The following is a 14351-nucleotide window of genomic DNA, read 5'->3' as shown; positions in this document are numbered from 1 at the left end:
ATGAACAGTGTTGGGGTAACTCATTACAACTAACTTGAGTTATGTAATCAGATTACTTTTTCAAGTAACTAGGAAAGTAACGCATTGCTTTTAAAATTTACAACAAAATATCTGAGTTACTTTTTCAAATAAGTAACGCAAGTTACTCGATACGTATCACGATACTGAACTCACCATACAATACTATTGCAATACTCCAAAACATGATAAAAGGTTAACAAAAAATGTGCTGTCGATTAAAATGCTAAATTTGATATTAAATTGTGGGTGTAAATTAATAGGCTTGGACTTGGTGCTGATGCACAGGACAAAAAATATTAATGTTTCTGAAGCTGAAAATACAGAATTATTTTAGACGAATATGCTTGTGCACTGTTATTGACTAGATATATTTAAAATGTAGGACACTTTTTACTGGTAACATCAGACATTTGGCATTATCAGGACCCACAAATATTCCCCCATTGCATCATTATACATTATATTCAACATTATATAATAGTTTCATGTAGTTCTGACTAACACTAACTATACACAATACATATTGTCACTATCCACGATACATATTGTTGCATTTTTGTATTGCGATATATTGTGACACGATATATTGTTACACCCCTACAAGTTACTTTGTTTTCACTTTTATTGACTGACAGCTGTCTTGTCCCCATGTTGAGACGTGCAGAGGTGTTGTGTGTGTGTGTGTGTGTGTGTGTGTGTGCTGTGTGTAAACATGATGGCTATTGTAGTTCTAGACTAAAAATGTGAGCGTGCATTTACTCATCTCACTTGCACAAGATTCAATATTCCTCAAAATAAAAAGATTCAGTATTCCTCTAAATGAATAAAATAAGTGAAATGCAGAATCAGAATACTATGCAAACCTCCAATAACTAAATATGTTAAATAAAACATGAATTTTTATGCATTTAATCTCACTTTATTGACCAATGTACTTGCTGCTGATCTTCAATGATTCGGTTAAACCATAGGCAAAAATGACTATAGATTTTTTTTTGTTTTTATTGGTAAATAAGTGTTAAACTTTTTTCACCTGCATCCTATTCTTCCGTTATCCAGAACAGCAGCTGAAAGGTTTGCTTGAGCGGCGGCCTGAGGCTTATTATTTCACTTTTGGTGTGAAAGGGCCTTTACATTTGGCCAAAAATATAACTTTTTTGTTATAAAAAAAAACAAGCCCAGCCCAGGTGGAAAAAAAGTAACGCAAAAGTAAAGTAACACATTACTTTTCTAAAAAAGTAACTAAGTAACGCAATTAATTACTTTTTAAGGGTATAACGCAATATTGTAATGCATTCATTTTCTAAGTAACTTTCACCAACACTGAGTATGAATGTCTGGTATCCTCTTGCTTCAGATGCCACAGTGATTTTTTTTTCCCCTGTATTCCTCATGTTTTGGTCCTCAAGCCTGCAGTGGAGAGAGCTGCACCTTCCCCCCGAGCTGAAGCCTGCAGTGATATTCCACCATCAGCTGGAGGAGTTACTGGATCGGATGCTTGGGTCTGAAGGGGATGGTAACAAAGGTAAAAATAGGATATTTTTGTGAATTGTGAGATCTATACACCACAGTTAAGCAAGGTTTGGGAAGGTTTTAATTCTGCATATTACATAAGGAACATTTCTAAAACATCCAAAAATATTTAAAAGGCCTATTTTCACCTTCGCCAGATTCCGGCCTTTTCCGTCAGCATCAGTATAAAACGGTTCATAATAACAAAACTTGAGTACTCACTGTCATTGTTTATCACATTATTATAGTTTTACACATCACAACTTTTGTGTTTTGTTTTAAAGATCTTTAATACATTTTAAGTCTGGTGGTGTTTTAGACTGACTGACTTATCTGTAAAAACACTTATCTTCCAGAAAATCATTGTATAATTCACACACTGTATATAATATAATATAATATAATGTAATGTAATATAGTATGATATAATATTCAGTGTTGTTATTGTTAACTAAAACTTCTGTAAATAAATTAATATATTTTACTCAAAATAAAATATTTAAAATATAATAAAATAATAAAAGATGATAATTTGTGTTGTTATTGCTAACTAAAACTATAATATAATATAATATAATATAATTCGAGCTGTGCAACGATTAATCGAATCCAAAATAAAAGTTTGTGTTTTGTATATATAATAATATATAAATACACACATATGCATGTATTTATTTAAGAAATATTTGCATTTATATACTGTGTATGTATGTGTGTGTATATATATATATATATATATATATATATATATATATATATATATATATATATATATATATATATATATAATATATATATATATATATATATAGTTTATATTATATCAAAATATTTTATATATAAATAACTAATTTTTCTTAAATATATACATGCATAAATATAAATATATTACATGAAACACTTAATCTTATTGTTAACTAAAACTATTATACAAATAAATATATTATTAAAAATTAAATATTTATAAATATAATATATATATTAGTATAAATATTAGATGAAACACTTAAACCTAGAAAAAACTTAATTGAAAATTTGAAATGTTACTTGGCAACTAAATAAAATGAGTTTATGCTGAAGTGCTAAAATTACTAAAAACGGAAACAAAAATAAATGAAAGATAAATAATATATAAATATAAAATAACAAATAAAAATAACAAGCACATAGTAAAATGACTAAAATTGATATATAAAATAATACAATATATTTCAATATAATATAATATCAGTCCTCATATGCTGCTTGTTTGTCTGTCCTTTAGACGCAGTGAGTGTTGAGGACGTGGATCTTCTTCAAGTCTCAGTGCAGGAGATCCTGAAGGCGTCCATCATGGCGGAGGTGGACGTTGTCTCTCAGCCTTTAACACGACTGATGAACGCAGCCAAAGAGCGAGCGACGTCACTTCCTGCGCTGGTTCCTCCTGTGTTTTACCTGCCCGCTCCTCCTCTGTACTGTCCACAGCCTTCACCAAACACACAGGTCGCTCACACACACACAGAGACGCCCCACTGTCACGTCTACCTCTGTCATGTCTTTCTCATCTTACAATACAATACAATACAATATTAATTTATAAAGCACATTTAAAAACAGCCAAGGCTGACCAAAGTGCAAATCAAAGAGTATTAAATGCCAAAGAGAGTAAATAAGTCTTTAAAGAAGATTTGAAGGTGGAAACTAATAACTAAATTAATGTAGAGATTTAGACTGTTCCAAAGTTTTGATCCAAAGCGTGATTGCCTTGTTTTTTAAGTCTAGATCTAGGCACAATGAGTAGACCGTGATCACTAGATCTCAGAGTTCTAGAAGGAGGGTCTTTAGCTGTATTTGGATCTCATCAGGACTCTGTGAGGGATCCAGCTCTGGTTCTGGAGACTGAGACTCGCTGTCAGGTTTCTGGGCTGGTTCAGAAGATCCTGATGATCTTCAGGGCGGCACACGGTTCTCTGCCCGCCACACAGTGGTACATCAGCAACCTGCATCGCTGCAGACACTTACTAAACAAGGTGCGATCCCATTTTATTCTCTTTGCCATTTCCCAGTGTCCATTCACAATTTAAGGATTAGTTCACTTTAATGATCCGGAAATTTAAATTCTGCTCACCCCCACGTCATCAAACATGTTCTTTCTTCAGTTGAAAAGAAATGAAAGTTTTTGAGGAAAACATTCCAGGATTGTTCTCCATAATAGTGACTTCAATGGGGTCCAACAGGTCGAAGGTCCAGATGTGAGTTTCAGTGCAGCTTCAAAGTCTCGACACGATTCAGCCGAGGAATAAGAGTCTTATCTAGACAAACCAGCGGACATTTTATAACAAAATAAACATTTATATACTTTTTAACCACAAATGCTCATCTTGCACTAGCTGTGATGCGCCACACATTATGTAATCACGTTGAAAGGTCACAGGTGGAAGAACCAACCCAGTGTTTACAAAGCGAACGTGCAAAGACTAAGTAAAACGGCATTTACAAAAAAAATAAAAGGTAAAACAACGATGTCGGACGATTTTGAAGTTGGAGGAGAAAAAAGATGGAGTTTTTCGCCCTATCCTACATTTTCCACCTACGTGACGTGGACGTATGACCTTTCCAACGTGATTACGTAATGTGTGGGGCATCGCAGCTAGTGCAAGATGAGCATTTGTGGTTAAAAAGCATATAAATGTGTATTTATTTATAAAATGTCCGCTGGTTTGTCTAGATGAGACTCTTACTCCTCGGCTGGATCGTGTCGAGACTTTGAAGCTGCACTGAAACTCACATCTGGACCTTCGACCCGTTGGACCCCATTGAAGACACTATATGGAGAAAAACCCTGGAATGTTTTCCTCAAAAACCTTCATTTCTTTTCCACTGAAGAAAGAAAGACATGAACATCTTGGATGGCGTGGGGGTGTGTAAATTATCAGGAAATTTTAATTCTTAAGTGAACTACTCCTTTAACATGTTTGGTCATCTCAGTGACAGGTTGCCCTGCCCTCGTCATCAGAAGTTATTCTGATTCAAGAATACCAGGAACATGAATTTAACTCAATAATGATGTGCACCGATAAATCATTTATGATAAAAACTGCAATAATACATTAAAAATCATGATTTTAAGAATCTTCTTGATGTTTTCTGTTGGTAGATCCAGAAGAAAGTGTCCGAACCCAAAGCCGAACTGATTCCTGATGGACTGAAAAAATTCCTCACTCATCGTGGGTTCTTCCAATCAGGGCCCAGCAAAGACATGGATGGTGTCACCACGCAAATGTTAAGTATGTTTAATTTAATTAACCGTCAGAACTGTAAGTGAGTAGTGTCCATTTGAAGTTTTGTGTATTTATGTGATTTCTGTGCCTTTGTTCAGTATGTTTCCGTGAGTTGTGTGCGCTCTGCTGGATGCTCCATGTGAGGGACCAGCTCACTATCACCTGTCGAAGGTACCAGACTGCAAGACAGCGGGAGAAAGACACCCAGGTGCGTTTAAAGAAAACGGTAACACTTTACAATAAGGTTCATTAGTTAGTTAACATGAACTAAGAATGAACAATACTACTTCAGCATTAATTAATCTTAGTTAATATTAATTTCAGCTTTTCCTAATACGTAATTAAGATCTAAAGCCGGGTGCACACTGTGTGAATTATAATAGTCCTTTACGATTATTGCTCGTCAGACTGTACGAACATGATCATCGCTGTAAGATCTCATTTACATTTCACATTTACATTTATTCATTTAGCAGACGCTTTTATCCAAAGCAAATGAGAACAATAGAAGCAGTTAAACTAACAGTAGGACAACAATATGCAAGTGCTAATATCTCAGTTGTCATCAATGTCAGACTGTATTACAGCCAAGACGCGTTCAAGACTGACGCACGCAAGAAAACTTGTCCAGAGTTTTTCATCATCAATCAATGACACTTTCGGTGATGTGAGCTGCATTAGCAAGCTAGCAAGCCAAAATTACACACATCTATTTTGGTCATGGTTTGTCTTGAAAAACGAAGACAATTTGATGGTCGTCTAGAACTCACACTGCAGGACTGAGAGTCAAATCTTCTGACACTGCCAAAATTTCATCTAAGCTCAAATTTGATCGCAACGGTCATTAATCGGCAGTCGGTGCCGACTTCATTTGATCAAAGACTTCAGATTTTAGCCTAGGATCAGAGGAATCTTTTAGGATTTGCAAAATGTGGCCAAAATCGCACAGTGTTAACATTAGTTAATGCTCTGTGAACTAACATGAACAAACAATGAACAGCTGAATGTTGCAGTGATGCGAGATGTCAATCCATGTGTCTGTGTCTCAGGTCAGTGACGTGAGTGTGTCAGATGTGTGTGTTGAGGCTCTGTGTTGGGCGCGCCGACTCCTGCCGTTCTGCCGGTTCATGAACGCAGAGGAAGCCCTGCAGGACTTAGTGCTCAGCCTGGTGTCTGAACTGCCACCCAGTCATGTGGTAATAATATACAACACTAATCTGAACTCATTTAGGATACTTGAGGCTTGTCAAGTAAAACTAATAATGTCTTTTTGTGACAAAAATAAAGGTTACTAACTAACTTTACAGGTTTGTAATTTTCTGGACATGTACCGTTGTGAAGTAGTTTAACTAACTAACTAACTAACTAACTAACTAACTAACTAACTAACATGTTAGTACTTTTTGTACATGAAGCATTGTAATGTCTTATTATTCTTTGGGACTTAGTTTGTAACATTTATTTAACCACTTTGAAAAATAAAACTAACTAACTAACTAACTAACTAACTTGTTAGTAGTTTTTTGGACTTGTACCATTGTAATGTCTTAGTATTTTTTGGGAGTTAGTGGTAACCTTTAACCAGGTTGAAAAATAAAACTAACTAACTAACTAACTAACTTGTTAGTAGTTTTTGTACATGAATCATTGTAATGTCTTAGTATTCTTTGGGACTTAGTTTGTAACATTTATTTAACCACTTTGAAAAATAAAACTAACTAACTAACTAACTAACTAACTTGTTAGTAGTTTTTTGGACTTGTACCATTGTAATGTCTTAGTATTTTTGGGAGTTAGTTGGTAACCTTTAACCAGGTTGAAAAATAAAACTAACTAACTAACTAACTTGTTAGTAGTTTTTGTACATGAATCATTGTAATGTCTTAGTATTCTTTGGGCTAACTAGTCTTAGTATTCTTTGGTCTTAGTATTCTTTGTAACCTTTATTTAACCAGGTTAAAAAATGTAGGTAACTAACTAACATGTTAGTAGTTTTTTGGATTTTATATATTTAACCTAGTTAAATAAAGGCTACTAACTAACTCTCAGACAATACTAAGACATTACGTGTCCAAAAACCAATTGTAGTAAATATCAAAGTCTAATCTGAATAACTGTATCTGATACATCACTGTACCATCACAGTACTTTAGCGCCTCACTCAGCTGCTCAGCGACTCATAACTCGGGTGTCATTTCTGATGTTCAGACCGCAGAAACTCTAGTGAGAGTGTTTCCTGATGAGAGCGAGTCTGTTCGCGTGCCGCTGCGGGAGAAGTACTCGTCACTGGTGCGGAGACTGAGACCCGTGGTGGTGCCAGACACCGCGACACCAGGCAAGAGAGGCTTTATAGGAGTAGTTCACCTTAAAATGAAAATTAGCCCATGATTTACTCACCCTCAAGCTATCCTAGGTGTATATGACATTCTTCTTTCAGACGAATACAATCGCAGTTATATTAAAAAATGTCCTGGCTCTTCCAAGCTTTATAATGGCAGTGAATTGCAACCAACCGTTTGAAGCTCAAAAAAATGCATCTATCCATGATAAAAGTTCTCCACAGGCTTTGGCGGGTTAATAAAGGCCTTCGGAAGTGAAGCCATGAGTTTGTGTAAGAAAGATATTCATATTTAAAACTTTAAAATAACTAGCTTACGGCCAAACGAACATACGGATTCGACTTAAGTCTAAAGTGCAACTTATGCGAGTAATGCGAAGAACTGCTGATATTTACGCTACACACAAACACTCCACTACTTCTGACGTCATGAGTTGCGTAAGTTGCTCTTTATCCACAAGTAGACTGTGTATGTTCGTTTGGCCGGAAGGTAGAATTTTACTTTGTCGATGCATGTTTATGATGGATAGATGCACGTTTATGATGGATAGATGCATGTTTATGATGGATAGATGCACGTTTATGATGGATAGATGCACTTTTATGATGGATAGATGCATTTTTATGATGGATAGATGCACGTTTATGATGGATAGATGCACTTTTATGATGGATAGATGCACGTTTATGATGGATAGATGCACGTTTATGATGGATAGATGCATTTTTATGATGGATAGATGCACGTTTATGATGGATAGATGCACTTTTATGATGGATAGATGCATTTTTATGATGGATAGATGTACGTTTATGATGGATAGATGCATTTTTATGATGGATAGATGCACGTTTATGATGGATAGATGCACGTTTATGATGGATAGATGCATTTTTATGATGGATAGATGCACGTTTATGATGGATAGATGCACTTTTATGATGGATAGATGCACTTTTATGATGGATAGATGCACGTTTATGATGGATAGATGCACGTTTATGATGGATAGATGCACGTTTATGATGGATAGATGCACTTTTATGATGGATAGATGCACGTTTATGATGGATAGATGCACGTTTATGATGGATAGATGCACGTTTATGATGGATAGATGCACTTTTATGATGGATAGATGCACGTTTATGATGGATAGATGCACGTTTATGATGGATAGATGCACTTTTATGATGGATAGATGCACGTTTATGATGGATAGATGCACGTTTATGATGGATAGATGCACTTTTATGATGGATAGATGCACTTTTATGATGGATAGATGCACTTTTATGATGGATAGATGCACGTTTATGATGGATAGATGCACGTTTATGATGGATAGATGCACTTTTATGATGGATAGATGCACGTTTATGATGGATAGATGCACTTTTATCATGGATAGATGCACTTTTATGATGGATAGATGTACGTTTATGATGGATAGATGCATTTTTATGATGGATAGATGTACGTTTATGATGGATAGATGCATGTTTATGAGCTTCAAACTGTTGGTTGCAATTCATTTTAAAGTGAACTACTCCTTTAAGCAATAACTCACCCAAAATGATGATTCTTTGCTTTGTATATAAAGCAGAACATCTGGTCAGTGCTTCAACCCCTAACCAGATGTGCTTGTGTTCACAGATGTGCCTCCAGGAACTGAGAGGGAAGATGAGGGCGATACCATGATGATTCTGATCCAGGATCAGCTGAGGCAGCGACGCCGGGAGCTTCGGCGCATGGAAAAGTATCTGGGAGCAGCGGAGCCATTCTTGTGGGAGAGAGAGGAGGAGGAGGACCGGGGAGCTGCCGTCTCCATACTGAAGAGACTCTCTCTCGGGACCAGCTTGAGTGACAGCACACTGACCGACTGTGGACGCCCCCTAGTGTACAGTGAAGGAGACACGGCCGAGACGCTGTCAGAGACTCTTTCCCCAGAACCGCAGACCCAATCTGCGCACAGGTAATCCTGCTAGCGTACTGTGTTGTACATACTGTATTAGAGCTGCATGATAAATTGAAATAAAATATTGCGATATGGCTTAGTGCGAATATCAAATCGAGCAGGCTGAGATTAAAATATATAAATATAGACTATGTAGCCCCGCCCCTTTTCAGCGATAAAATAAAATAAAGGCTTGATTGTTTAACTTTTGAAAATGTAGTAAATATTAGTATATATAATAGTGCTGTCAAATTGATTTAAAAACATAACTTTAAAACATACAAGTTTGTGATTACATATCGTATGTGTGTGTGTATATCTGTGTATATGTACATATACATATGTGTGTGTATACAGTATATACACAATTTATATATATATATATATATATATATATATATATATATATATATATATATAAATTTAATAATATATATAGACACATATATTATGTAAACAAAATTTTATGTTAGATGTGATTAATCAAAGTGACAGCACTAATATATAGTAATTTTACAATTATCCTATAAAATAAAATTGTTTTTATTAAAAACTAAATTTTTTAGTTTACAATACAGTAGTATAATTTGAATATATTACTATTTACAATAAAACCATAATTATTATTTTATTGCCATGTGGAATTGGCCAAAAATAATTTTTATTTTCTGTGAAGATGCACTACATTTACATTTAGCAACTAAATGTAAACGAAAGTGCTAAAAGTTGACCTCTTTTGGTGTGTTTTTTTTAGCTCTAAGACAGCAAAGTTTCATGATGCACCTGAGAAATCAAAACAAGACAGAAAAGGAAACGTGGAACCCAAAGAACCAGAGTCGAGCCGTCTGGGTTCTTCAGTACCAACAGTGGGAACCTGGGAGTTTGAGTTGGAGGATGATGAGTACATGCTCTTCCTAGATTTGTTCCTCAGTTATGTTCTGGGAAAGGACAGATTAGATGCCGAGGAGTCCGAGCTTCCTTTACTGAGTAGTTTCTCACAACGTTTTCATGCTAGAGAGCTGCACTCAGTGACCTTTGACATGCTGACCTCTCTCAAACGCCGTCAGAAGGACGGACGTAAGCGAGGCGCACGTTTGCCCCTGTTTCGTGCCGGTCACTGCTTCCAGACTCTCCCGGTCACTCCCGAGCCTCCACCGGTTCAGGACACTCACGATACCACAAATGCCACGTCTCCCTGGACTCTTCCTGGAATCCAAGCTAGGAAACATCAAGGTCTTTTCAGCCGTCGTCAACACCATACGTCAATGTCCAAAGTGAATCGGACCGGGTCAGATGTCGACTCTGTGGGATTTAGGATCCTCTCTCCGGATGAATTAGGTGTTCAGATGCAGTTGGACTCCTCGATGGAGATCCGCTTTCCTCGACTGGCTCGGTTACTCGAGTGGATGATGCGCTGGGCCGACAGGCGGGTTCTGCTCTCTCAGCCAATGGGAAAGAGGTCAGAGGGAAGTGATGCGGTGGTCATCAGGGTCAAAGGCTCGACCCCTGCGGTTCTGTCTGCACTGGAGCTGCTCGAGGAGAGATACAGCGCCGCCCTACTGGGAGAAAACACACATCATTCACATTATCAGGTAAGGTGTAGTGCTTTAGATCGAACCGTTTATTCCATATTCTTCATAACAGATGGGGTGTCATGTGCCTATTTTATTTTTAAGCGGCAGTCTAAAGGCAATCAAAGAAAAAAAAACATTTTTTTAAAATGTATCAGTTCTGCCTAGAAGTTACATTAAGCATGCAATGGGAGTTGTTCAAATCCCGATTCAATATCTTTTTTTTTTTTTTTATAAACCAAACAAAAATCTTGAATGGATCATGATGGAACTACATGATTCATGAGATTTTGATAGAAATGACAATATACAAAATAAATAAATAAATAAATATAATAATTATAATAAAAAAAAAAAAATATATATATATATACCCAAAATATTATATTATATGTTATATAATAAATTATTTTACACTATATATATATATATATATATATATATATATATATATATATATATATATATATATATATATATATATATTTTATAAAATATATTACCGGTAAATAAAATCTGTAACATTTAAACAATGAGAGAATATTAAACTACTCTGATCTTATATTAAACATTTTTCTATTTTTATTTATTAACATTAATTGACATTTATTGACATGTTTTTTTATTTTTATTTTAGTATTATTTATATACTGTTATATTTTTTATTTATACTTTGACTTAGCTTTATTTTACTTTTTTTTATTTTAAATAATTTTGTTATATCCTTTTGTCATTAATATTATTTTTTAATATTTTTCTGGTTGTTTTAATTTATTTTTATTTCAGTGTTTGTTTTAATTTTAATTCAATTTTAGTTTATTTCCAGTTAGTGATTGTAGTGCTTCAACTTAAACTTATTTCACTTAGTAGCCAAGGCAACTTTTATTTTTTTAACTTTTTCATTTAATATTTCTAATTAATTTTATTTCAATTAACAAAAAAAGTTTTAATAGTTTTAGAAAACAATAACAACCCTGATCATGCAGTGACACACTGACATAGCAAGTGAAGTGTTTAGTTGTGAAATCAGTCCTTTTCCTAATCAAATCCAGTCACATGATTAGATCACATAACATGGATGATTATACCAGGGCTTCAAGAGTTACATATATAGTCCATATTTTAGTTCATAGGGCTTCAGTTGACAAAAACACCCTGATCCAGATAATGACACCACCAGAACTTGATCGGAAATGTGAAACAGATGCTGAACTTATTAAATTATTACATTGTATAAATTAATACATTTTTAGCTAACTGTGATTTTGTATATGTACAGTACTGTGCAAAAGTCTTAGGCATGTTAATATCCCCACCCCAAAAATGTCCCATTTTTGTCCCAAATGTCCCGGGGACATTTTTGGGGTGGGGATATTAACATGCCTAAGACTTTTGCACAGTACTGTACATTTCTGAAATACATAACTTAGACAGTTTCCTCTGATAACAGATCACTGTAAATTGTAATGTGGACTCATGCACTTTCTGTAAAGCTGCTTTGAAATGATGTGTATTGTGAAAAGCGCTATATAAATAAGTGTGAACTGAATTGAACTCTCTGGTGAAAGCTGCTCCATCAGAGGGCGGGGCCTGATGCTCCAGTGCTGCAGCCAATCACAGGCTGGGGGCGGGACCGAGACAGCAGTGTGGACACGCCCATCACTCTCCACAGACACAGCCATGAGTGAGTCCACTACACACATCTGATCAAAACATGACTGATAATAAACCTTCCCAATGTGGACCCGTTAATTAATTTATAACAATATTTATTTAATTTATCAATAATAATTGTATATTTATTTATCAATTATATATTCCAAATATATACAGGATATACTATACATATATGCTGTATATGTAAAATGTATATGTTAAATTTATATATTAATATTATATAAATAAATTTGTATTTATAATTAATATAAAACATCCGTCCGTCCATCCATCCATCCATCCATCCATCCATAGAAGTATATGAAAACCGTGTTTGAAGCTACATTACAGTACAAAAGCATTTTAGTACATTTATGTTCATGGGTTTGTACACATCATTGTTCTTTTTTTTCATGTTATTTCTGTGAATGATGTAGTGAAAAAAAGTTACAAATGAAAAGTCTCATAAAGTATTTGAGCTTGAGTACTTGATTCAGTCAAATGTGTCCAGACAATCAAATCAAAGCTTTTAAAGATGTTGCTTGTCAGAAGTAATTATGAACAACAAGAAAGTGCATCTGACTATAGTTAAAGACAAATGGATAGTGACAAAAATAAATGGACAAAAAAAGCTATTTTACCGATGTTGTGTGATGTTTGATCACAGTGTGTGTGAAGCCGAGGATGTCGTGGATCAAACAGACGATCAGCTGTCTGAACATGAAGACACGATGACCTCTGAGCTACAGAATGACGTCACTGAGATCAGACAGACGACTGAGGCTGAAGACGGTCAGATCTCTGTACTACACATCACAAACATTTACATGCCTTTATTTAGTTCTTTGTAGATTTCTGTTTTAGAAAATTTAATTTAATTTAATTCTGTCTCATTTAAAGGTGGGGTAAGTGGTATTTGGAATATAGAGAGAACGAGCAAGAGGGAGATTTGAAGAAAGACTGCAGAAATAGAGATGAGACAATACAAAAGAGAAAAGCTCAGAGGAAATCACTGGAAATTAAAGGGTTATGTCTGGGCAAGAGCTTTAGGACCCGTGTTAATATTAGAAACGCTGTCCAGCGCTGGAGAGAGCGAAGCGGGAAGGCCTGAAAACACGCGGTGGTTGCTTTGATTCGGGTTCACACGTGAGTAACACTGAGTAACATGTGAGTAACACTGGGTAACCCTGAGTAACATGAGTAACATGTGAGTTACACTGAGTAACAATGGGTAACACGTGAGTAACACTGGGTAACCCTGAGCAACATGTGAGTAACACTGAGTAACAATGGGTGACACGTGAGTAACACTGAGTAACACTGGTTAACACTGAGTAACGTGAGTAACATGTGAGTAACATGTGAGTAACATGTGAGTAACATGTGAGTAACATGTGAGTAACACATGAGTAACACATGAGTAACACATGAGTAACACGTGAGTAACACGTGAGTAACACGTGAGTAACGTGAGTAACATGAGTAACACTGGGTAACACTGAGTAACGTGAGTAACATGTGAGTAACATGTGAGTAACATGTGAGTAACATGTGAGTAACATGTGAGTAACATGTGAGTAACATGTGAGTAACATGTGAGTAACATGTGAGTAACATGTGAGTAAAACTGGGTAACACTGAGTAAAACTGAGTAACGCAAGTAACACTGAGTAACATGTGAGTAACATGTGAGTAACATGTGAGTAACATGTGAGTAACATGTGAGTAACATGTGAGTAACACTGAGTAACAATGGGTAACACGTGAATAACACAGTAACAAGTGAGTAACACGTGAGTAACACTGGGTAACACCGAGTAAAACTGAGTAACGCAAGTAACACTGAGTAACACATGAGTAACATGAGTAACACTGAGTAACATGTGAGTAACACTGAGTAACATGAGGAACACTGAGTAACATGTGAGTAACACTGAGTAACAATGGGTAACACGTGAATAACACGGTAACAAGTGAGTAACACGTGAGTAACACTGGGTAACACCGAGTAAAACTGAGTAACGCAAGTAACACT

The 14351-nt window shown here is 35.5% G+C and overlaps 1 protein-coding gene across 1 annotated transcript in view; it reads left to right on the top strand.

Moving 5' to 3' along the window:
• cplane1 (ciliogenesis and planar polarity effector 1) overlaps positions 1-14351 on the top strand; it is a gene marked incomplete at its 3' end in the record, with an annotated part of 56145 nt that overhangs the window by 18554 nt on the left and 23240 nt on the right. The window contains exons 18-28 of the mRNA XM_079860465.1: positions 1431-1546; positions 2798-3015; positions 3378-3542; positions 4670-4799; positions 4892-5001; positions 5843-5989; positions 7002-7128; positions 8789-9107; positions 9844-10681; positions 12229-12344; positions 12984-13108. Coding sequence (XP_079716591.1) covers positions 1431-1546; positions 2798-3015; positions 3378-3542; positions 4670-4799; positions 4892-5001; positions 5843-5989; positions 7002-7128; positions 8789-9107; positions 9844-10681; positions 12229-12344; positions 12984-13108 — 2411 coding nt within the window. The remainder of the gene's footprint in view (positions 1-1430; positions 1547-2797; positions 3016-3377; positions 3543-4669; positions 4800-4891; positions 5002-5842; positions 5990-7001; positions 7129-8788; positions 9108-9843; positions 10682-12228; positions 12345-12983; positions 13109-14351) is intronic.

The sequence above is a fragment of the Squalius cephalus genome, assembly GCF_949319135.1.
Source record: "Squalius cephalus genome assembly, chromosome: 24".
NCBI lineage: Eukaryota > Metazoa > Chordata > Actinopteri > Cypriniformes > Leuciscidae > Squalius > Squalius cephalus.
The sequence above is the reverse complement of the archived record's forward strand: the minus strand, read 5'-3'. Positions and strand labels throughout refer to the sequence as shown.